At 38.3% G+C, this 25,654-nt stretch overlaps 1 protein-coding gene across 1 annotated transcript; it reads left to right on the top strand.

The window, feature by feature from the left end:
• Nucleotides 1–9,127: 9,127 nt before the first annotated feature.
• AGA (aspartylglucosaminidase) lies at nt 9,128–24,400 on the top strand. The gene is made up of 9 exons (XM_069013767.1): nt 9,128–9,310; nt 11,207–11,360; nt 11,985–12,097; nt 16,450–16,562; nt 17,340–17,454; nt 19,329–19,404; nt 20,127–20,234; nt 22,309–22,442; nt 23,250–24,400. The coding sequence occupies exons 1-9, from the start codon at nt 9,166–9,168 to the stop codon at nt 23,348–23,350; spliced, it is 1,059 nt and encodes a 352-aa protein (XP_068869868.1). The 5' UTR covers nt 9,128–9,165; the 3' UTR covers nt 23,351–24,400.
• The last annotated feature ends 1,254 nt before the right edge of the window (nt 24,401–25,654 follow it).

The raw sequence follows: 25,654 nt of genomic DNA, 5'->3' as shown, positions 1-25,654 counted from the left end.
TTTAAACACAAGCAAAGGATTGCTTATAACTAAAGCTTGTATAGTTCTAGGAGTAAACACTAGCCAAAGATGACACTTTTGTTGGTATATCTTTTAACAAACAAAAATTAATTGCAGGAAAAAAAAAAGGTGATACTTCTAAAATTACAGACTTATTAGACATCATTTCATCCATTTAATGCCTGATTAATATTCCAGATTTTTTATCAAATTACTGTACAGACTTAGTCTCTATGTATTTTACATACTTACTTACCATACATACTTAATAGACATGTCACAGAACATACAGCAGTATAGCAGTCCACATATCTTTAGAAAAACTGCAGTGATAAAAATAGTAACAGCTTAACTTAGAAAACGTACAATAAAGAAAACTGAAACTGATGAGGTGATAAACATCATAAATTGAATTGACACCAGTTATGTTTTAAAGGGGGTGAAGCCTTTGTTTTCAATAAACATCTGAAAGAACAGCCCATTCCTATCATGCCTTGATGGAGTCATTTTTAACAAAGCACTGGAGGGTATTTCTGGTATTAAAAAATAACACAGTCCCCCATCCTCTACACACATTTTTTTGTGTATAGTAAACAAAATTCATACTGATAGGGAGCGATACACTATTAGAATGCATATTTGATCAGAGCAAACTCTGATAATAACAACGAATAAAACATAATATGCAATTTTAGAAATTGAGTTAGAAAAGTGACAGCACTCAAATGACAAAAACCATCTTTGTCCCCAGAATGGTTTTACTGATTTAAGTAGCAACTAGGTGGTGCAACATTTAGCCATGATCATGATTCCAATACAAGGATTAGTGAAATTAGCAAATGTTAGAAGAGATTCTTAAATAAATTTTCTCTCAAAGTCTGTAAGTAGGTTCATCTGAAGTAATATTTGCTGGGATAAGCCTTCTGGGCAAAATTTAATTAAATAATGCATCACTTATGGATTAAATCAAAACTTAAATTTTAAAAATTAATTATATGGAAAAATCAGCCACATTTTGTTCAATTTGTTATGACACTGGGCAAGGGCAACACCTCAGGATCCCACACTTGTCCTCCCTGCTGTCATACATGCAGTACCTTGTGGTTTGATGAAAATATATTAAATGGGTACACTTTCGAAAACATTTTAGCTGTCGTGTGTTTTTTTCTGAAGATACCATGCTTTATCTGTTATGTTTCTATTGTTATTATTATTATTATTATTATTATTATTATTATTATTATTATTATTATTATATGCATACAATTCTTTAATGGTGTACAAAAGATTTTTAGACACATTTTTTGCACAGAGACAATATTTTTTAAAATAGACAGAGAAAAGAAAGACACAATAGAAGAGAAAAATATTTCAAAGAAGTTCATTTAAGGTTACTTTGGTAGGTAGAAATGAAGAATGCTAGGCTCTTAAGTAGCAGGTAGGAGGTACTTGAGTCTTCCATACCTCATTCTAGATACATTTTTCATCCTCTCTCTTCTCTAATGTGTGCTGCTCTTCCTTAGTGAATCTCACAGCCACACTAAATCTCAAGTTTTCATTTGTCTTCTCTAGAGATGCTCTGTTGCTGTGCAGGCACTGGTGCAGGCACTGGTGCACGCCTGGAGATAGAGTCCTCTGAATGTACTTATCCATGGATCTTACTGATGTGAAAGAGACGTGGGCTCAGGCTGTTCTGCACATCTGTCAAATGCAGAAGACGCCGATCTAGGGACAGTGTGTCAGCCTGTCCTCTGTTTAAGTTCAGGGTGCTCTGTTTAGACTAACAGAATAACAGAATTATTTAGGATGGAAACGACCCTGCAGATCACCAAGTCCAGCCATTAAGCCAGCACTGCCAAGTCCCCTGCTAAACCATATCCCTAAGAACCACGTCAATTAGTCCACTGCTGTCTGTTCAGGGAAGAATATTTCAAAGATACATCTTTGACTTAAGTCAGTTGTTCCGAAACTAGCCATAGGCCAGGCCACACATACAAAGGGATTTGGGTTCTTCTTCCTATTCTGTCTGTACTTTCCACATAGTTGGTAGTTTGGGAACAAAAACATGATTCAGAGGCTTAAAATAATTTTGTGGATCTAGGCTAAGACCATGACTGTACTTTGAACTGTCATATATTTGAAATGTCATATGGTACAAATACATATTTGCAAATATAAATGACGTCTTTTCATACTTTATCTCTGGTAATTCTGCTTACAGGAGAATCAGTCATGACAAATTAGTCCTATTATGTAAAGCACGATAAGCATGAAAATCCTGGGTATTTTCTGGTGAATTAATTGTCAGTACAGATGTTAATCCAAGCGAAAATACATCTATTAGTCTTAACACAGATTTCATGTAAACAAGCTCATAGAGTAATTCCAGCAAAGTATTAGACACCCCTATATTTGTATTGCTTGTGATTATGAATTGGAATCTCCAAGCGAAATACATGCAGCTAGAGCCAGCTCAACAGATACTCCCCCAAGCTCAACAGATATTCCCCCAACCTACACAGCTGTCCCTCAAACACATGAAGATAAGAGCAAATGGTAGAACACACAACACAACAAATAAGTTCAGATAAATAGAGGGAAAGCTGGTAACATAGTTCACCTTAATAAGAAATGTGTAGTGTTTATGCACATATATATTTTAAGTAAAAATTCTGGAAAATTCTCTTTACATCCCAAACCCAAACACTATTAATTTTTTTAAAAGCTTGATAATTTTTATCAAGTCACTGAAAAGGTGTTTGGTAGCAAAGCAGCTGAAAATTAAGTTCTGTTTGAATGGAAGTCTATGGTAACACCATAGTTTCACTACAACATATCCAGCTCTTTATCAAGTCTTACAGCTCCTTTAAAGCCTAAGTGATGCTATTGCTATAGTGATTGACAAGGTTGCTAAATTTCAAATTTTGGCACAAATCTAGATTTTCTTCTAAATAAAGAGCAGCTACAGAATACTGGGAAAATTGACAGACCAAAAAGACACTGGTCTTGACCAATTTTAGCAATTCTATTTTGTGATATTTTGGTCTAATATTTTAAGGTTTTTCTTTCTGTAAAGGTGTACGTTAATGTTTTCATGAAAGTCAAGACAATGTAACGATGACCACAGACTATTGTAATTCATGAATTCTGAAATGGTGTCTCACACACCGTTACATGTGTTATTAGGGACTAAGGGAGTTGCAGGTCAGAAGGTTAGATATGCATCCCTTTTTTCTCAAATGGCCATGTCCCTGCACAGCATAGAGCTCCAGGCAAGTGCCCTACGTGCCTCGTAGCTTAACAAGTGCTGCTGCTGATGAGGGAGTAATCATTTACCAGATACTTCCCCAATGAACCTAATGGCACCACCCATAGCAGTAAGGGTCTGAAAGGTCAGTTTAACTGTTACTTATTCAAATCTGAATTCATATTTATGCTACAAAAACAACGCAGCCTCTCCTTTCAAGTCTAAAAAGTAATCGTAAAATCACAACCCTGCATAGAAGAAAACTAGGAAGAGATACATTTTATTGACATTTATGTAGGATATGTTATGAGTCTAAGTCATAGCAATATTCCAAAAGTGAAAATCAAAGATGACAGCAAATGTATAAAACGACTCCTTTCTCTCAAGTAAAAGTTTCTAGAATTTGAGAAACACTTATATAGAATGAAAACACAAAATCTGAAGCAAAATTCTGCCCTTGTTCCAACCTACATAGTGTCCTTTACATTCTGCGTTGATGCACTTGTGTGACCAGGAAAGGCTGAGATTATTATACTCATATGACCAGACTAAAGCCCCACAAAGTAAGTAAATTCAGACTCACACCTGCTGCTTAACCACTGGCTTGCCCTCTTGTCTCTAGACATTATATCTTATGATTTGATCAGTAGAGAAGACCAATTTCTGGCACAAAAATGAACTTAAAAATGTAGTGGTAGGTCATAACTTTGTATTTTTGTGTTTTGTATCTCAGCCATCTTATCTTAAAATATAGCTGGTAAAAAGTTACCGAGAGGATTTTTGTTCAAGATCCTAGTTTGTCAGTCCAAAGCCAAAAAAGACACATTTCCCACTTAATAACCCCTGTGATTGGTATCAGACTTCAGTGGAACTTGCAAAGGACAGTAATTGAATAGCAGGTACATTGATGAAACAGAGTCTCAAAATAACTTTGACCTGATTTGTGCATTTCTTGAGTGGTTAGGAAACAGTGCAGTGCTATGGATATATCCAGTTCAGACATCATAGAGTAGGAACTGGCTCTTTACTTCTTCTTAGATGCATTCTTAAAACCTGTCTTCAAAGTTTTACAATAGTTGAACTGAAGTTTCAGTTTATGCTGAACATTATGGTGATGTGATAAGTTACAGCAAGCTTTATGTGGCTGAACTTAAGTAGGAGACATGGAAGCCAGTATAAAACAAGGGGGTTGGTTTGTACAATGGAATACATGGCAAACACACAGAATGACATTATTAGTGTCCTTAGTGTTATTAGTCCTAAAAAAAACTACAGAGAAACACTTTGGAGAAAGCACTATGCACAGACAATACAGTTTTCTTTTCAAAGCTGGGTCTTACACGTAGTAAATTATCTCCTAAAGGAACTATTTATTGCTTTTCCATGTTCTAACCATGAAAATATCGCAGTGTTGAATGTGCTGATACACACTGTAGTGTAGGATAACCCTAATTCAGTGAGAATCCTGTTTAAAATCTTAGTAAGCATATTCAAACCATTTGAAACAGATATAGACATCATAAGTTGCCATATACCTATATTAATATTTGCATAACAAAAGGTTGTCGTTAGCTTCCTTCCAACACTGTAAACTTTAAATATGCTCATTTAACAATGTCAAGGTAACTCTCAGATTTGGGTGAAGCAAACAGCAACTGGCTGTATTTGTCCAAGAAGTTTACTACTGCCATGGATTACATTTATGAAGAGATCAGAAAGTTACAAAGAGTTGTAATAAACAAAAGCAGTTCCAAAAATGTAATGTGGTCAATTACATGTTCCATATGACAACTTTATTACAGCAGTGGACCAGTATAGAAATGATGAAAAGGATATATATTACGCATAACTTGTTTTGAGACAGAATGCAAGAATAGAGCAAAATAATACTGTACGAACATACTACTCTGTGACATGATGTGACAATAATTATTTTGAGGTTACAAAGGAATAAAGGAAGCTACTATAACTTAGAATCTGATAAAAAAAAAGTGACAACAAAAGCAAATTTGGCAATGGAAGCATTGCAATTATTTTTTAGTTATTATTGATGGCTGTTTGTTTTTTGTAATTAGCATCTGTATTTTTTTCTCATTATTGATATTAGTGCTCATTAACATATTGCCAAGGATAAGAGAGTGCTAAAGTATCACAGTGGTGCTATACACTGTACAAACTTAAAAAGAAATGACAACCCATACCCAAAAGACCTGACAGTAGAAGTGAAAGACAACATGTAACACATGGAAAAAGATTGTTGGGGAAGACATGAAACAGCATGGGAAGCAGAGGTCTGGATAATCATGTGATTCAAATTTTATACACTTTGACAGATCATACACTGATGATGAGTTTTATGGGGGATTCAGGTGAGGATAACTAAGTAGCTTTGAAAATGTTTACACATAGCTCTTCTCAAGCATGAGAGAAGGCATAAGGGTCTTTCCTAATAGATTTGAGAGGTAGTTGATGGAGATATTCACTATGAATAAATCTAAATCTATTAATTCTTTCCAGTGTTGTTCAGTGAATGAGTGAACACATGTATTCCTAGAAGCCAAAAAAAGGACTGAAAGAGAAAAAAAAAGAATTTTAAGACCCAAGAGTACAGTGCTTCTACAAATCTACTCAAAATAGAAAACCAAAATACATAGTTATTTAAAAATACATTTTAATTAGCAAGCGCTAATTAAACTTGATTACTTTTATTAAGGGAATTATTCTAATATTTGCTTTTCATGTGTTTATGTTAATATTAGAAAATGTAAGTAAAATTAAGATTAAAATGTAAACAAATTATATAACTATATAACTACAATACTTAATTAGCTTTCAAGGCACACTTAGAGAAAATTTGAGACAGCAAAAAGGAGCTAGGCACGCATTTTTTAACAGATGGTGCTAGATTAGGTCACACAGATATAATTGAGGTTAGAATTTGGCCACTGCAGGAACAGACCCTCTCAGTGAAAGAGGTGAACTTCCTCCTGTGTTTTCATTAATTACTCAGTGCCATCCAGTCAGTGTTGTCTGCTGTAGATCCTCTCAGTAATCCCTTGTCCATACAAGTCTTTCTCTAGAATATTCTTTCAATAATATACATTTGAACAAAAATTCTCCTTGCAGAAACATTGATTTTCTTTTTAGCAGCAGAGGCAAAAGCTTACTAGTATCACCATTTACCTTAGCTATGGTCTCTAAGATAACAGTAAGTATTGGGGACAAACAGATGAAGGGGCATTTCCACTGCTGATGTAGGAAGGACTGATATAAAACAATTTTTTGTTAGTAACTTTTAAAAAGGTAATTTTTAAGAAAATACACATAAGTTTTAAATCGCAAGACCAATTTTAAAATACTTTATGTGAGAAATGGAACATAAATCAAGAGCCCATGGATGTAGCCAGAACAGACTTGCAGAGCTGTTTTGGACAGACTCTGCTCAAATTCTCCTCAGCTTTCAACATGTAGGAAGAGAGTTTTATTGATCATGCTGTTGGTTTTACACAGTGTATCTGAAACTAGTATTTGCTTTGTGGGTTTGTTCACACACAGTATAAAAATATAATAAATAGCATTGTATGCAGTAAAGCATGGATTCAAAATTGCATTTATTTCTAGCAGGAAGTCATTCACATTTGAGCGCCAGTTAGAAAGCATGACACAGAAATCAAACCAACTGAATTTCTGCATGAGCCTCAAAGCATAATGTTATGCTGTTTCAAGTCATACAAAACATTCTCTCCACAGCTGTGCAGGCTCAGCCTGAAGATGAAAACATCACAGTCAATACTTTTACTTGATTGACACCCATATTAAAGTGGTTTTCTTTCATAACAGTCCATTTTATCTCGCTAAAAGAAAACTGTATTGAAAAATATCATTAATGTGTCCACTTTATGAATGTGTTGGATTATATTTTTCTTTTTACTTATTACTAAATTTATTTCCTGAAAATATTTTGCTCTTTTTCCCTTCAGCTAACATTAATTCGGATCTGTATTTTGCCCCATCTCCCTTGCCTAACTGCTTTATACAGAAATATGTGACAGAAGTAAGAACAGTAATAGCAGAAATAAATCAGCTAACAGCATTTACCTGAGTAAAGGTTTCTCTAGACTACTTGTAGTTTTGCTTTTGAGAAATGGCTGAAACCAATGCCATGCTATTACTGAAGTCAAACCCAATACTGTATTTTATTATTTTGTGACTTCTGTAATAAAGGATAATACATTTCTTTCATGGCAATCGTTTAATTCCAAAGGCTGTGGATTGTTTTGTTGTAATAAAAATAATATTGCTTTGGGCTTCTTAAACCAGCTTGGGTGCACTCACAATTTATATGTGCCTACAAACCTGAGGTTGGCACACATGAGGTCCAAGCATCCCCTCTTAGTACAAATACAAGACCATCAATATTGTTGGCAAACTGCAATTGAGTTTGGCCCATTATATATTGAAAAGCAGTAATGAGGACAAGCCAAAAGAGTATTGGAAAAAAAAAAAAAAAGAAAGAGTAGATTTTATATCCACATAGAAACAAAAGTCACCTTTTTATCATGTTGTTCAGATATAATAGCTGGTTGATGATCAGAGAGTCCTTGAACATAATCAGCCCTGAACACAAGCCAGTAAATTGCACTTACAGCAGGTGAGCCTTTGGACCTGGAAGCTGTCAGACTGCTACGACAAGGGTCAAATGGCTTTAAACTATTGGTAACTGTTTATAATGAAAACCTTGAATGCCAGGGGCACAATTAAGAAATGACTTGTTATACATTTTATGATTTCTGTAAAGCAAGGCTTTTCACAAATTTTCCCATAAACTATTTGGCTGTAGTAGGTCCCAAAACATGCCCTTCACAGAAATGTCCCTGTGCCATAAGGCACTTTTGAGAAAGACATCCATGTTAGCAAGGTAGCACATGAAGATGCTGCAAGTGGATCTCATAAGTTTAGGTGGAGATTATCCCCATCCTGCAGCCCTGCTTGCTGCACAGCCCCCTCACACCACCACAGCTCAGCTCCCGCACTCAGCACTGCTGGCGATCCCATCGGCTGGTGGGGGCCCCGCACAAGCAGGCTGGATGTAACAGACACCCAATCTCAATAAAAAAGCTGCATCAAAAACAGCATGGCCAGCAGATCGACGGAGGTGATTCTGCCCCTCTGCTGTGCTCTGGTGAGATCCCACCTCGAGCACTGCATCCACCTCTCTGGGACCCCAACAGAGGAAGGACATTGACCTGTCGGAGCAAGGCCACACTAACTTGATCAGAGGGATGGAGCACCTCTCCTATGAGCAAAAGCTGAGATAATTGGGGTTGTTCAGCCTGGAAAAGCAAAGGCTTCCGGGTAACCTAATTGCAGCTTTCCAGCAGCTGAAGGAAACTTACTGGAAAGATGAGGCAAGACTGTTTAGAAGTGCACGTAGTGACAGGACAAGGGGAACGCGTTCAATTTGAAAGCGAGTAGATTTAGATCACATATTAGGAAAGAATTCGTTACTGGGAGGGTGGAACAGGCTGCTCAGGGAAGCTGTTGATGCCTCATTCCTGGAAGTGTTCAAGACCGGGTTGGATGGGTCTCTGAACAATTTGGTCTACTGGAAGGTGTCCCTGCCTATGCCAGGGGGGTTGGAACTAGCTGATCTTTAAGGACCCTTCCAACCCAAATCCTTCCTTGATTCCGTGAAACTCAAATCCTATTTGTGGGCGTGGGCCTCAGCCTTTGCTGACGGTTTAGCTTTTCCTTGCCACGACACGGGGCTGCAGAGCTCCACCCCGGACCGCGCTCAGCCGCGGGCGCGGCCACGTTCGCACCGCCCGCGGGCAGCGCAGTCACGGCCAGGCCGTGCGCGCCTGCGCCGCCAGAGCCGCCTGGTTGGAGGCGGCCGAGCGGGGCCGGCCCGGGCGGCGATGGCGGCGGGACGGGGCGGGGGCCGGCCGTGGGTGATGGTCGCGCTCTTCTCATTCGCCGTGTTGACGCCGGCGGGCGCCGCCTCAGCGGCCGCCCTGCCTGTAGTCATCAACACCTGGGCGTTTAGGACGGCCGCAGAGACAGGTGTCCCGGCGGGGCCCGAGCTGGAGCGGGGCGGGTGGGGCGGTGCTGTGCCGCGCCGGGCGGCTCGGTGCCCTCCGGCAGTGCCCTGCTGCTGAGGGGCCGCCAGGTGGATCTGGGTGTTGGTGCTGCTTAAGGAAAACTGAGTCTGTCAGGCGTGACCTGGCTGATGTGTGGGCAGAAGGAGCGGGCTGTGACCCGGGTGCCAAGCGGCTCTGGCTGTGGAGGGCCCGGGCTGCTGCTCCCCCGTCACGGCTCACAGCCGGCCCCGCTGCCGGCGGGGAGGCACCGGGAGGTGCCTCGGCCTGCTTGGAAAGGGTTACCCTTCCTATGGGAAGGACCAGGCCCCGGAGCTCGCCCTTCCTTCTCTCTGCCTCTGAGAGCCTGCAAGCAAATGGTTTAACTTCCCACGTTGGGAGATAACGTTAAAAAAACCAACCAAAACCCCCCAAAATTAAAGAGTGGAGTTATGAACTGTGGGAAAGCTAGATTAAAGACATAGTTTTGCTAATAATGGGGTTTGCAGTCCTGTGGCTTTTTGCAGTGTTTTTTAAAGGTGGTTTTTTTGAGATTCCTTCTTTCCCCCTAAAGATTTAAGTAGTTAAATTATTTTTTTGAAACTCTTGTTTTGTGATTGTTGTGATTGTTGACAGTCAAAGCAGATTTTCCTATGGCAGCATAAATTAGCTGTGAATAGTAATTTTAAAAGACTTGCAGATTATTTTATTGGAGCCGAGTTGTAAATAATTCCTTACTGCAGAATTCTTGCTTGTGAAATGAGTTACCAGTAAAGCCTTCTATTGGTCATAAGTGAAATACACTCATGAAAATTGCAAGGCCCTTGCTTTGCAGCTTTTGAAAGCCTGTGCTAAGTCTGCTCAAGGCAATAAAGGTAATAGGAATTAGAGTAGTACTTCTCACACTGAAGTTTGTAATAGAGGTAAGCATGTGTGGAGTTGGATGCATGGTATTAAGTCTTTATTGCAAGTAACTTCGTGCAGTTGCACGCATCATCTGTGATGATGAGGCTTCTTGAGGTGGTTGAGACAGTGGTTTTCTTCTTGAGCTGATTTACTTCAGCCAGAAAGAGCTGGGCTGTGTGCAACTGCTGTCTCCCATGTGCTGGGTCTGTCAGGTGACAGAGTGCCAGAGCCAGCACAAATAGGAATAAGTAGGACTGAGACTGCCAGCAAGCTCAGGCACCTTAGAAGATCTTGTCTGAGGTCCAACCTTGTGAAATGTCATGTGTGCAGTGCCTTCAGACTCAGTGTATTCAAGGCATGTCGTTTGACATTGTCTTACAAAACTGCACCATGATGTAGATCCTGAGGAATAGAAAACTAAGGGTTGAACAGGGGAACGTGGAGATCTAATTTCTTATATATAATTTTCACTTTGGTTTTGTGCTTACTTAGTTACTGATGTAGGTTTAGACCTTTTTATTCTGCAGTTGGACACAATTTTCTCATAAAAGCTTTTGAGAGCATCTTTTTTTTTTGGCCTGTTTTTTTCCTTTTTTTTGAGATGAAAGATTTGTTTTTCCCTCTTTGTTCTCCCAGAGGGCTTTAGAAAAGCAGTTATAAAGTAATGATTGGTTCTGGGCAGAGAAGGTTGTTTGATATAGAGAACTTGTGATGATTGTTAGTAAATAATATCTCAGTCAGAAGAAAAGCTCTGTTTCTCAGAGAAACAGTCAGAAACACTAATCAGGTATGCAAGAAAAAGAATATTTAGAAAAGTAATTTACATTCTTCTGGTTATATTTTGGCTTTATAATCGGTAAGTTACAGTTTGCTGGTTTTTATCCACTTATGTAGTGCACCTGCATCATGTCCATCTTTAAAACAGTAGTGAAAACTCTTTTCCCTAGTGACATTTAATTATTTGTGTTGATTACAGCTTGGAGAGTATTAGAGTTGGGAGGTTCGGAGCTGGACGCAGTTGAGAGAGGCTGTGGTCAGTGTGAGATCAATCAGTGTGATGGGAGTGTGGGATACGGAGGAAGCCCAGATGAAAGTGGAGAAACAACTCTGGATGCAATGATTATGGATGGGTAAGGAAACTGCACGGAGATAAAAATGATCCCTGTAATTTTTAGCACACCTAAGGGTTGTTACAAGATCTTGTTGCTTTGGGGCTGACTATGGGACAAGCTAACTTGTGGAACTAGGAAAAATAACGTACCTGATTGGTGGAAGAATAGGAAATGGCTCTTCACTTGTAGTGCAGTAATCCAGTTCTAGGTATAGCAGTTGCAAAACAGATGGTTTTCAGCATTGTTAGCTTTCCCTTTACAATCAGTCCATAAATATTTCACTTTTGGAGCAATTGTTTTCAATAATTTATTTGCTGTTTAAAGCTGTCCTGATTAAAAAGTAATTGCAAGTGTGTGGTTCATGTTACGAGTTTATGTAATAAAACAGTTACTCTACTGAAAATATTACTGTGAATGGAGGTATTGTTTCTTGAGCAACATCTCCATGCCTGTGAAAGGAAACAATAGGTGTAGGCAGTCTTTCCCTACTAGTGTGATGCCATCTGTCTGTGGCACAGACCAATTAAAGCATTATGTTGAAGGAGCAAGCTTTTTCATTTAGATGAGAACAGATTTTGTCTAGTAAAAAATGTGCAGTTATTCTCATAGTTTTAATAAGTTTTAAATATTCCTTGTTTCCAGCAACACTATGGAAGTCGGGGCTGTTGCGGATCTCAGGCGTGTGAAAAATGCAATTGGTGTAGCACGAAAGGTTATTGAGTACACTAAGCATACATTACTAGTGGGAGAGTCAGGTAATTACTCCTTTAACTGTTTCCAAGTCAAACCCTCATTTTAAAACACTTCCTGTTAGAATTACCATGTTTTAATCTTGGTAATATAGGTGGAAGAATTCCTTGACAATCAAATCAATCTACTCAAATAGTTCAAAAGTGTTTATTCTGTCATTCTGTGTGTATGAAATATGTTTATTTTTAGACCAGCTTAACGGCAAATATTGACTTGTAATCCTAAGGCTTTGCTAATATTACTGATATCCAAGTTATCAAAGATGATTTGTTAAAAGACACTATAGAAACTGTTAGATGTAAATGTAGCATTTAAATCCATGAAGTAATTTTTTCAAAGGAATTGCAGAATTAATAGACACTAGAGTTAAATTTTAATATTTTAGTATATATTGGGCATGATTAGTGTTTTTCATAGTTTAAAAGTATTAGTGAAACTTAAATGTAAAAAAGCCCATTAAAGGCTGTACTCCCAGGCACAACAAAAGAGCAGTAACAAATTGGAGGCTTAGTTGAGCTTTTTGAATACAGGCTGCTGTAAGTAAAATTAAACCAGTTTCAAAAAGAGATGTACATTCCCCAGAGGTATGTGAGTGGTGAACAGGCTTCTTGTCTTTTAAGAAGCCTGCTCTGAGCCTGTACCTGCTCAGAAAGAAATATGGAGATAAGTGTGGAAAATGACATCTGAGCATTAATGGTGATTCAAGTGCTTTGAAATTGATGAGAAAAAGTAGAAGATTCTTGAAGGAATTAGCATGTACAGAAGTAAGTGCAAGAGCAATTTTTTGGTGGAGTAAAAGGGAACGATTTTAGGAGGTGAGGATACAGTTTGACAGAAGGTCTGAACAGAGAAACTTGCAGATTCTGTTTAATTTAAGGCAGTTGACCGTGATTACAAGTGGCTTTGCTTAGAGATACTTCACAGGTAGTGCAGAAAAGGAAATTGGTCAAGTGTTAAATAGTGGAGGGAGAAATACTCCTAATACCAATTTGCCTGTCATTGCTAGTTACCACAGTATTTTGAAATTTTAATCAGTAGAATGAGCAGAAAAGATAAGGAAAATGAAGAAACAGAAGGATTAAAGTGCTGATTTAAAATATATCTTCCAACCTAAGTAGACATCTCTTTGCCTAGTGGAGGCATGTGGACAAGGTTGTTATGCTGAGTCCTTACTGTCAGTGATAGCTTCCTCAGAAGAAAATGTCTGGCACTAATAGCAAAAGAAAGATGGGAAAGCTGAAGATTTATCTGAATAAAATTTGGAGATGGTGTTTAATGTTAATGAATTAATGAAAGCAGTGGAGAAATTGAGAAAGACTGTCTCTTTTGAAGAAATGTATTTTTTTGGGAAATTGGAACTTGGGTGAAAGAAATGGTGAATAAAAAGAAAATACATTTAAACCTTCAAACTGGTATGTGAGAGAACAAACAGTTTATTTTCTAAATAGAAATATTTACAAGAAAAGCTAGCTAGAATAGTATAACCTTTTCATATAAATGCATGGAATCTCTGCAGGCATTTTTTATTCAAGATGCAAAATTGCTGAGGTTATTCCATATTTTTCTCCCAATAACTAAACTACACTTTTATTTGAATATACTTAGAGATATAATCCAGGGAAGTCTGCATGTCTTCTAAAGTTGCATTTTTATGAGTGGTTGACACTAGAAAAGAAGAGGCATTAATTTCAACGAGTTCATAATTTTAAAATGTATGTCCTGTACATCGTTCCTGTGTGTAAAACTTCAGTGAAAGTAATATAAAAATTTTGTTAAAAACAATGTTGCAGCCTGTTAGAATGCAATTACACCTGAATAACCTTAACAGTTCTGTTTATTCTGACTCAAAAAATTGAAATTTAGGTATTTTAAGACCTTTGGTACATAGACAACTTAAAGAAGAGGATGTATTACAGAATCACAGAATAGTTGATGTTGGTAAGGACTTGAGGTCTTCTGGTTCAGCCCCCCTGCTCCAGTAGGGCCACCTACATCTGGATGCCCAGGACTCTGTCCAGGTGGTTTTGACTATCTCCAGAGATGGAGACTCTACAACCTGTGCCACTGATCACACTCAAGGTGAAAAAGTGTTTCTTGTTCAGAGGGAACCTCATGTTTCAGTCTGTGCCCATTGCCTTTGGTCCTGTCACTGAGCAGCACTGAAATCACACTGAATCTGTTCTCTTTGCACCTTCCTTTGAGATATTTATATACACTGATGACATTTCCCCTGAGCCTTCTTTTCTCCAGGCTGAACAGTCCCAGCTCTCAGCCTTTCCTCATTGGAGAGATGTTCCAGGCCCTTAGTCATCGTTGTGGTCCATTGCTAGGCTGTCTCCAGCATGTCCATGTCTCTCCTGTAGTGAGAAGCCCAGAACTGGACCCAGTACTTCATTGTGTGGCCTCACCAGGGCTGAGTAAAGGAAAAGATGACTCCTTTGACCTGCTGGCAGCACTCTCATAATGCTGGAGCCCAGCTTGCACTGTTACCTGCCTTTGATGCAAGGGCATGTTGCTGGCTGTCACTCACCTTGCTGCCCGTCAGAACCAAACCTTGTCCCGCCAAGTTGTTTTATGGACAATGTATTGACCCCAGTGAGACACTGCTAGTTACTGGCTCCAACTGGACTTCCTACCACTGATCACAACCCTCTGAGCTAAGCCCTTAAGCCAGTTTTCAGTCCTCACTGTCTGCTCATCCAGTCCATACTTCATCAACTTGCTCTTTGGGCATCTTATGGGAGCTAGTGTCAAGAGCCTTACAGAAGTCAAGGTACACAATAGCCACTGCTCTCCCCTCATCTACTGAACTGTTGCATCATAGAGGGTTATCAGGCTGATGAAGTAGGACTTCCCTTTTGCAAAGCCATGATGACTGTTCCTAATCATGTGCTTGTCCTTCATGTGCTCAGAAATTATTTCCAGGGTTATTTGTTCCATTTTCTCAGTGATCAAGGTGAGGCTGACCAGCTGACCCAGTTCCTGGGTCTGCTTCTTGACAGTGGTGTAGCTTTTGTTGAACAGATACAGATAATCACACTCATCAGTTCTTGCATTGTTAAAAGAACTGCTTTCTCCATTTGTTGCCTTAATTTTTTTGGGGAAGTCTTAGAAAACTAGCAATAAAGGATACATATCTCAGTGTAGAGAGTCTGGTTAGGAATATTCAGTGCAGGATGATTACAAGTGAAGAAAAAAACCTGTTTTGGTTATTGCCAAGAAATTTTCTTGTTTGTCTCTAACAGATGGGAAAGCTTCATAATCATGGTGACCTTTCTCTTCTTGTTCTTGTAATAGACCAATAATCCAAGTAAACAGTTCAGAGTGTTAAAATGAGGAACTCTGCTTCTTGAAATAGAAACAATGTTTCAAAAATTATAAAAGAATTCCTGACAAACATGCACAAGCACAATCTTACCTTACAAAAAAATGCAAACAAAAAAAACCCCAAATTGTGCCTGCTTGTTCTGTAAGGGGGGAAAAAAAGTATCTATTTATTGAAGCTGTCACTTTTCTTTTCCTCTGAGTGCTAAGGTACTTTAATTGTGTCAGTTTTTAAGAAAAACATAGAAAAGCAGTCCAGAAATATTTGAAGGCTTCTCTTAATTCTTGGACTCGATAAGTTTGTTCAGCTGTGTATTATAGTGACATTATTATCAAGGGTTGATAATAAAAATTCAAGCATCTGAACCTAGCAACACTATCTGTTACTGGGTAATATCAAAGGTATCTACGGCTAAAAGATGAAAGAAGAGTTGATCTTTTTTCTTTTCCCTTTGCCTAATGATAAAAGTCATTCTTAGAAGTGTAGCATTCTTTCATTGCTTGTGTTGGTATTTCTTTTACATTTCTTTTTCTCTTGGCATCTACTACATTAATTTTCAAAACAAGGATGCAGTCGCTTTTAAAGCTGCAAGGAAGAAGTGAAATGTGATGTAAGCTGGTTGATTGTTTTCAAGTATCAGAGTTTTAATGGCAAACTTTGTGCTTCTATGTTACTTATATTTAATAAGAAAACTAGCTTTTTAAGGAAAATATATGACTTACTTATTTCTGTGACCCACACAGCCTAGGTCATTCTTGCTCCACACTTTTATTTCCGTCCAGTTGATTAACAGAGTTGAATTTGTTTCTCTTTCAATGGGAAAACTTTTATGTTAATGTCTGTGAAGTGAGAGTTGGTACTGCAGTTCTGCATCACTCTAATGGCTGATTCTGCTCCCTGAAGATGTATTTCTCATCTCCACAAAGGATGTAGAATTTCTTGATTTCTAAAAAAAACAACATGAATGCATTATCATAAAATACATAAAATTGTGAATAAATCAATGTTTCTTCTTTATTCTTGCTTTTCAAGCTTCCCTGTTTGCTGTAAGAATGGGGTTTCCATATGAAGATTTAACTACCCAGAAATCCCTTTCACTGTATTCAGAGTGGCTTAATCAAAGCTGTCAGCCAAACTACTGGAAGGTACAGTGCAGTGATGGCTGTGAAAGGGGGGAGGTTTAGAAAGTCAGTAATGCAGCACTGCCTCTTCCTTTCAGCTTATATTGAAGTTACACTTTACATGTGAAGAAAAAGAAGTTTTGCTTATTAAACAGAAAAACTTGGTATTACTAAGCACTTGCTAGACTTGGGAGTGTATGTGTCTGGTTCTTATTTCTTAGATTCTTCTGGTTTTGACCTTGCTGCAATAGGAGTTTGGTGTGGGAGGTATTTTTTAGTTCTTAATTGGGACAGGACTTACCAAAATAAACAAAGCAGTGCATATATTTTTTGATGCATGTATAAATTTCTGAAAGAAAACCTTACAGTAGCAATTAAGGTCTTTAAATAGTTAGCTGAGAGGCTTTTTGCAGACCTGTGAATACATCAGGTTAGTGCAAATGTCCATTAAACTTACCTGTTTGGCTTGTTTGGGTGGGTTTTTTTTTGCTTCGGGTGCTAGATTTTTACATGTTTGTACACTGGTTTTGGGGGTTTTTTGACCAGTCAGTTGAGAAAAGGAGAGTCTTTAATTTGAACAACATAACTTTTCCAGTACGAAAATCTTTTTGCTGTATAATACCAGGTATCAGTCTTTATTCATTAAGCAAAACAATCTATGGGATCTCAGTACATCTCTATGGTTTAAGTACTGGGCGTCTTAAGCCTGTATGGTAGATCATAGGTATTGATTGGAGTATTTTTAAATTTATCTGTATTGAACATGCTATATTATTCATGCAAATCACAAACTAATTACAGAATGTGGTGCCAGACTCTTCAAAATCCTGTGGACCATATAAACGACCTGAAGAAGTAACTTACAAAGAAGAACAGACCAGCTCACAAAGAAGCATTCGTAACCATGATACTATCGGTAACAACTTTTGGTAACTCTGATACTGATCTTTTCTTTCTCTCATTCCTCTAATGACTAAGTGGTTTCAAGATTCTGTTACTTATGTGTTAGGATGGAGTGCCCAAAAGCAGGATTTGTTTTTGGTTTTTTTCCAGTTCACTGACTGTACAGCCACTTGCTTCATTTTTTGCCCTTAGCCCTTGTTCGTTGCCCTACTGCTTTTCCCACGGATACCTTGGCATAATTGCTTGGGCAGCTGTGGATGCTTTAAAAACTGATTAAGTTAAAAATAATTATGTTTATCTTGATTATGTCGTTGCTGTCAGACCAACTTAAAAGGCCTTGCAGTGGTAGGAGAAATGAGTAAACCATTAGTCCTGTTGCCAGCTAAAAGCAGTGTTTGTCACACTCCTTAAGCTTATAAAACAAAGTTTGCTTTCATTTTTCATTTATTCTGGCTTTTTTCTAAATGAGTAAATTTCTACAGAAACTAATATGCTTCAAACAGGTTAGCAGTAGTAGTCCCAAAAACTTCTAAGAGTTTACTGATTGAGGACTGTTAATTGCTAAGCCTATAAGTTGATTAATGAGCAGATCAGACAAAGGACTAGAGCATGTCTTTCAAAGCTTTGTATTTTGTAGTCTTGAAACTTGCACTTTTTGGTTTAGTTTGGATTTTTCTCAGTTTAGCAATCCAGAACTTTCTGTCTGATGGTCTTTACAATACCAAGAATTAACAACTTGTTTCAAGTATGAATCTTTCTCCTTTTTTTCTAGTTCATCCTACTAATAATCAATAAATGGTCTACAAAAGTCAGGTGACCTACCAAATTCTGAAGTTGATAGCTAGCTTACTTACTTGTAGTAAACAGTGTTCAGTAAGTGCTGGAAAACTCAGAAATGTGGAGTGTCAGGAGAGAGGAATCTGCTAAATACAATTCAAGAACTCATCCACCATTAAGTAGTCCTAAGCTGTTTTGTAGTAAATGATGGTATTTTGTATTAGTATTTCAAGTTCTCCCACCCCACTGTTTTACATATGAAATATCTCTGTGAGTAGCACATTTTAAGAGTCTTCATTCATCGTGCATTTAGGACATTGGTAGGAACTAATGCCCTTCCAGTCTTTTTGCTGGTCAGGAAGCTTTTCTGTGAGGTCTTTTCTGTGCTTAGTGAGGTCAGAGAAACAGAATTCAGCTCATCAAATTCTGCTTCTTGGCTCTCAGTTTGTACTGGAGTTCTATGCTAGCAGCAATTCATGCCCTCTCCTGCTCTATGGAGGTAAAGTGTTGCTCAGTGGAGAAGCAGCTGATCCCAAATCTGATTCCAAGTGACAATCTAAACTTCTTTAGTATGAGGCAGTGGCTTTCTTATCACACACAATTAGCAAGGGGTAGACACATCCATACATTTGGTTCCCCGTCATATAATTCTAGTTACTGTGGTAGGCAGTATGTCATCTTTTGCCAAATACAAGCTCATGCATCTGACTTTTTTTTAAATTTCCTTCAAGCATTGTTTATAATTTCCAAACTTTGTTGTTCTGATGATATTGGTGCTTGGTGTGGTGACACCAGGTACTTGTTCTCTACTGGTTAGCAAAGGTGTGTATCAGGAGGCAGTGGCTGCTTGGGCAGCAGTAACATATAGCTCTGAACAGTGTGGCACTTACTGTTTCACATTTCTTTCTGAGCTCTTGTAATATATCCTAAAAGTTTCCAAATCTCTTTTAAAAAGAACTTGTTTTCCTAAAGAGTACCACTCTTGCACTTCAGGATATCAGTAGTTTGAATAGTCTGGGCACTGTGGTTCTGTTTGATAAGCATAGTGCCAATTAAATAAATTTGTTAGTAGTATTTCTGAATGTGATTTTTCCCTGTTGAAAATCGTAGGTATGGTTGTAATCGGTGTGAGTGGAACCGTTGCTTCTGGGACGTCTACTAATGGTGCAATCCACAAAATTCCAGGGTTAGTATCTCTTGATTTTACAAAAAAGCTCTTTTCTCCACCTTGTTTCCTATGTTAAACTCATCATTGGGGTGTAAAACATTAACCTTTAGATCACAAAATGGCTTTGCTTGTTTTTGTGCACTTGCCATAGATCCTAATACTGAGAAGCTGATTTAGTTGCAAGACTATGTGTGCTTATTTGAGGAAATGCTTGTTTTTCAGCTTGCTTAATTCACCATACAGAGACACAAACAACTGGCACAGTTGTGAGACAACTTGAAAGGCAAGGCACCAGAGACAAATAAGCATTTTGGAGAGGTGCACAGTCTCCTAAGAAATGTACATAAAATCAGAGCCCCAGGTTTGTGTTTCGCCTTTGAGATACTATTTCTGCACAGTAAGGATTACTGTCTGTCAACCAAGTCGGACAACTTCTGGATTTAGCAACAAGTTACTGAACATATTAATGTCCCCAGCTGCTTAGTGTTGCCCACAGGGTAAACCTCACTGGCTTAACTGTAGTCAGTAGAATAACAGACACTTGTGCATTGGAGGTGGATTAAGCCTCAGGTCAGTCAGGTTATCACAGATCACTTTTACTGGTAGTTTAAAGACAAGACTTTTGACTGCAGTGGGTTGACCTTTTTACCTGTTCTGCTCTTGTGTGGGTTTAATGCTAAGCCAGCTGGAGGCAGTAAGGATGACAAAGTTTGGTTTTTATTTTTCGTTGTTCACCACAGACGTGTTGGAGATTCTCCGATAGCTGGAGCGGGATCCTATGCAGATAGTACAGCTGGAGGAGCTGCAGCCACTGGGGATGGTGACATCATGATGCGCTTCTTACCCAGGTTTGTCCTTAGGGCAGACTTTGCTAGATTTCTGCAGCAAAATGTGAACTCAGCAAATGAAGAAATTGATTAAAAATATGGTCTGACTTAGTGGCTGCTGAAGTGGCAGTGGAAGGATTGGAAGGGGAAAGAAAAGTAGCAGAATCAAGTTATTCTTGTGATCTGTCTTAAAAGAAGGGACTTAAATATCTTGATGACAGCTCCCTTAATACTGCCAAGCTGTGAGCAAACAGGCAGCATGTAATGAGTATATTTCCAACCTGTATGCTTTTTAGCAGAACTAGTTAGCTTTCTTCTCCAAAGAATTTTGTTGTAGGAAAGTATCATAAATTGTAGAAAGGATGAGGCGTGGGTCTCAGCTCACTCAGGAGGTGTCACTGCAGCAATCCTTTGTAATTGCATGTAATTTGAAACTGAAAGAGGTGCTTTAGTGTTGTCACTGTGGTTGCATAAACTCTGTAAGACATGGTTCTCTTCATGAGCGTCTTTGTGTGTCGATCTCAGCAGGAATGAATTATGGAAATCCATGCTGAACATAATGGGCACTGATGCTTGAAGCGTAATAAAGAAGTGGCCTTCATATTGCTCAGGCAACTTTTCTGAAACTCTGGCAGCCAAGAAAGCCTGGTAGCTGTTGCATATTTATTACAGATGTCATCAGTGAATTTCAAGCTGTTCCAAGCCAGTCTTTCAAATACAAGGCAGTTGACAACTTCATGAATTATCTATCTCATCATATAACATACCAAGACTAGTAGTGAATTTATCTCCACTATAAGGTTAGTCAGTAAAAGCTTAGATTGCACTTAAGCAGCCTGAAGTGTTTGTAATGCTTACAACATTTCACGTCGGCACCAGTGGGTTAACCACCAGACTAGGTGGTTAATTACTGATTCCTCATAGATAAAGATTTTTACTAATTCCATGATATTTAGATATTCCCACATGAAAAAAACAAAGACTAGAAATAACCTCCCAGAAGTGAAGGAAGTGTCAAAGAAAGGGAAAAATTACTAATATTTTCTGTATGCCTTCTTTGAAGAGGTAACTTCTTGTTGAGTTTTTGATAGTGAAGAGACCCCTGTGAAATATAGCTTTAAAAGCAGATAGTTATCTTTAGATAATTTGAACCTATTTGATTGTTAGAATAAATCAAAGATAATAGGGAGTCTCAAAATAGAAGATATGTTCTTTTCTGTGGTACTTTGATAACATTTGTAATTAATGCAATCTGTAGATGTCTTAGTGTAAGAAAGAGTTGGTCTCGGTATATGCATCTTTCATCAAAGTGATCGAATGTTGTTTGCTTATAAGTTATGTCATGAGTTATCATTTAATCTTCAGGTTCTGAAAGAAAATGGCAACATAAGTAATTTTTTACCTCTAAGGACATTTTGGAAATGCAAACAGTTCATCTCAAGCAATTCCTTTAGATATAAAGGAAATTAATTTTGATTACTCTTAGAATAAGACTTCTTTCATCACTGCAAAAAGTTTGAAAGCGGCTCGAATTCCTGATCAAAACATGGTACCTTTGTATTCATAAAACAAAGAAAATATGTCAATTTTTATGTTTTCAGAAACTTAATTTTTTTCTGAAAATTTTTTTTTAATGCTTACTGAAATCAATAATTTATCAATAATGTAGTACTGAGTTTTTCTCAAAAAATTATCTTGGCTTTAGCCTTTTTGAAAACTAGCAATTACTTCTAATATCAAACTTAATAATATAATGAAAAATAGAAGCTACTGAGTCCTCTGAGCTGCTGCTCCTTGCAGTTCTTTAACTGACTTTTGCTTAGCTGCTTCTACAACAAATGATCACCGTTCTGTCTTGACTTGACCTGCCATAGAATGATAGATGGTATAGATGACATCTTGTAGTCCTTTTTAGTCTTGTTTTTAATTGCTTTTTATGTAGAACTTGAGTAATAATTGCCCATATGAAGTTGGCCTAAAAATTATTTATCATGTGTTTCCACTGGTCAAAGAAACCAGGGTCTCTTCAGTGGTATTTTAAATTATATAACCTGAGTATGCCTATTTTCTGGGTATGGGGTTGTCTTTTCTTTAGTTATCAAGCTGTGGAATATATGAGGATGGGGACAGACCCAACAGTAGCCTGTCAGAAAGTTATTTCCAGAATCCAGAAGTATGCTCCAAAGTTCTTTGGTGCTATCATTTGTGCCAATACAACTGGAAGTTATGGTATGTATTTTGTTTTTCAGACAAAGGTGCTTGACCCTTACTAGATCACAGATGTACAAAACTGAATGTAGATTTTAAAGAAAAAGACTGCAGGAGTACTGACCACTCATAGTATGTAATGCTGGTTAACAGGGCAGCTGTGTCCTAGTGCAAACTGGAGATAATTTAATTTTGCATTTTTATGTCTTAGACTTTCACAAAATTTATGGAAGTCTTAGCAAAACCTAAAAATATTTACAACCTTCATTTGTTTTCCTGGACTGTATATGATTAATTTGAAGGTTTTAAGAAAAGACTGCTTTGCCTTCCCTAGATATGGCATAAGGGAGGGAGTATTTGAATGTTAAGCATAGCTTCAAAGCGATCTAAGAGTAGTCATTGCGCCTGGCATCTCATTAGTGAACTCTTAGATCAGTAGGAAGTACAATTTGCTAATCAATGTGGATTATTTAGTTAGACTGCTTTCCTTACTCTTTGATCTCTTACTTCCTATAGTTCTGTGTTTAAGAGATTAGTGTTGAAGGAACTCATTAAATTAATGAGGATTGAAAGAGAGATTTTCCTGACTCGTGTTACTGTTTTGAATTGTAGTATAAGGACATTAATTGCACTACAGCAGTCAGTAGTACTGTATTTTAACCTAAAAATTAAATACTTTCAAGATGTCTTGGGTTAAACAGATTGTAAAAGAATAATTATACCACTGTAGTAGAATCAGTAACTGGATCTTTAGATGATAAAATACAATGACAGATACACTAATCCCAAATGTAACAAATTCGAATTTTTTTTTTCTTTCTTTCCTAGGTGCTGCATGTAATAAAATTCCAGGATTCACTCAGTTTCACTTCATGGTTTCAAGCCCCTTGCTAAGTCGACCAACTGAGCAAGTAGTAGATTGCATTTAATTTCTTTTGTCCTATTAACATCTCAACCTAGAAGAGGACACTTGTCCTTAGGGCACACTTACTTCTTAAAATGGTTGTTTCAGGCATCTAATGGCTCTTATGGTCTGCTTGTTTTCCTAAGAACTGAGTAGCCAGAAGTGATGAATAGTAACCATTGAACAGGCCCTTCACTTTACCATTTAAAAATATATTTGTCTGACATCTGGAATAACAGGCTGGAAGTGGAACTATGACTCTACACAAGACTTACATTGAGAATATTTAATTGTCCTTCTAAGATTTAGTCCAGGTTTTCTTTTCTCTTGAAAAGAAAATTGCATGAAAATGCTGACAAGCAAGGAAGGGGGGTTAAAGAGTAGTAGAGAGCCTTTAATGAAGAGGTAAGAAGTCCTTACGGGCCATTCTAACTTGTTCCACAACATCTGAGAATTGAGAGTACATGCAAGCATCCCTGGTAGTACAGACCTTCAAGGAATTTTGATTAACTCTGACTGGATGTGAAGACAATTGGAAATCTTCCTGTCATCTGTTTTTTGTAGGGGAAGATACGTTATGAATCATAATCACAGTGATTTCCTTGTCACCAATATGCTGTGCACTCACCCTGTCCTATAGCACATTTACCTCTGCAAAGGAGCAGTTGAATGCCTAGAGTGTGACAGTACCTACAGCTTTGGGTTTTGTCACTTTCTGTGTCTAGAAACACTGGGATTCATTTCTAACAGAACTTTAGCATCATGAGGATTATTCCACAGGTATTTGAAGATCTGTTTGATCATTCTCTTAAATTGACGGTTTGCTGATCATTTGATGGAATCTTTGCTAAACTTGAGCTAGGAAATGGCAAAAGGTGGGAGGAAGTAAAAAGAGTGTGTCTTGTCACTTTAATTATTCTCTGTCTACTTAAATAAAATCATTGGGTAATAAAAGCACACCTTAATGCATTAGTAAAGTTGTTTGGATGCTTGTGTACTGTGTCTCACATTGATTGTTGCTTTCTGTTTCAAATTGGTATCTTTAAAAGATGGAAATAAACCATTCAAACTAGAATAGCTATCTTTAATGGCCTGCTATTGAACTACATTAAGAAAGTGACTTACTTCTGTCACTGGATCCTCAGAGCATGTTGTAGCACAGTGTTCACTTCAGGCCACAGCAAGCTTTTGTCAGAGAAACTCCTACTTGAATATATCTCTAATGGCTTAAGGTAAGTTTTCTACCTGTCCTACCTACAAGCCTTCTGCCATGGCTGCTCTATCTTCAGATAACTCAGGCAGTCAATTGCACGAAGATTGGTAAAATCCAGGTGATTGTTACTTTGAAGGTTGCATTGTGGATTATGAATGTAGAAGGTTCAGTCCTGGGAGCTGAGTGGTAGTGTCTCAAATTGCTGCAGCTGAATCCTCCAGGATTCATTTCTGAAAGAGGTTTGGGAACATCCATAGCTTGCTTTCTAGAGTGCTTATGTCACTGTACTAGCTAGTGTATGCCAGTAAAGGTTGTGATTGCCCTATAACAGTATACCGTGCAGTCACTGTTACACTGCTAACTTCCTGCATAGTCAGCTCATCTGTGCTGGGTGACAGCCAGCTGGACATGATCCAGCAGTGCCCAGGTGGCCAAGAAGGCCAATGGCATCCTGGCTTGTATCAGGAAGAGTGTTGGCAGTAGGATCAGGGCAGTGATTGTTCCCCTGTACTTGGCAGTGGTGAGGCACCTCGAGTGCTGTGTCCAGTTCTGGGCTCCTCTGTACAAGAACGACATTGAGGGGCTGGAGTGTGTCCAGAGAAGAGCACCAGAGTGAGTGAAGGGTCTAAAGAGTAAATCCTAGGAGCGGCTGAGGGAGCTGGGGTTGTGCAGCCTGGAGGAGGCTTGGGGGCCCATATTGCTCTCTACAACTGCCTGAAAAGAGGTTGTAGCAAGGTAGGGGGCGGCCTCTTTACCCAGGCAACCAGTGATGGGACAAGGGGAAACGGCCTCAAGCTGTGCCAAGGGCAGTTCAGGTTGGACATCAGGAGGAGTTTCTTCACTGGAAGTGTGGTCAAGCATTGGAATAGGCTGCCCAGGGAGATTGACGGTGGAGTCACTATCTCTGGAAGTGTTCCATAAAAGACTGGACACAGCGCTTAGTGATACGGTTTTGTTGGGATGGTGATGTTGGGGGAGAGGTTGGACTTGGTGATCTTGGAGGTCTTTTCCAACCTTATTGATCCTATTATTCTATGAAAATGACTTGTCTCCATGAGACATAGGTACTAGTACATGTGGTTTGATAATGTGGGTTGCTTTGTGATGATGAATTAG

Source organism: Aphelocoma coerulescens, chromosome 4 (assembly GCF_041296385.1).
Source record: "Aphelocoma coerulescens isolate FSJ_1873_10779 chromosome 4, UR_Acoe_1.0, whole genome shotgun sequence".
Taxonomy (NCBI): domain Eukaryota; kingdom Metazoa; phylum Chordata; class Aves; order Passeriformes; family Corvidae; genus Aphelocoma; species Aphelocoma coerulescens.
Note: the sequence above shows the minus strand (reverse complement) of the source record. Positions and strands in the feature narration are given on the sequence as shown.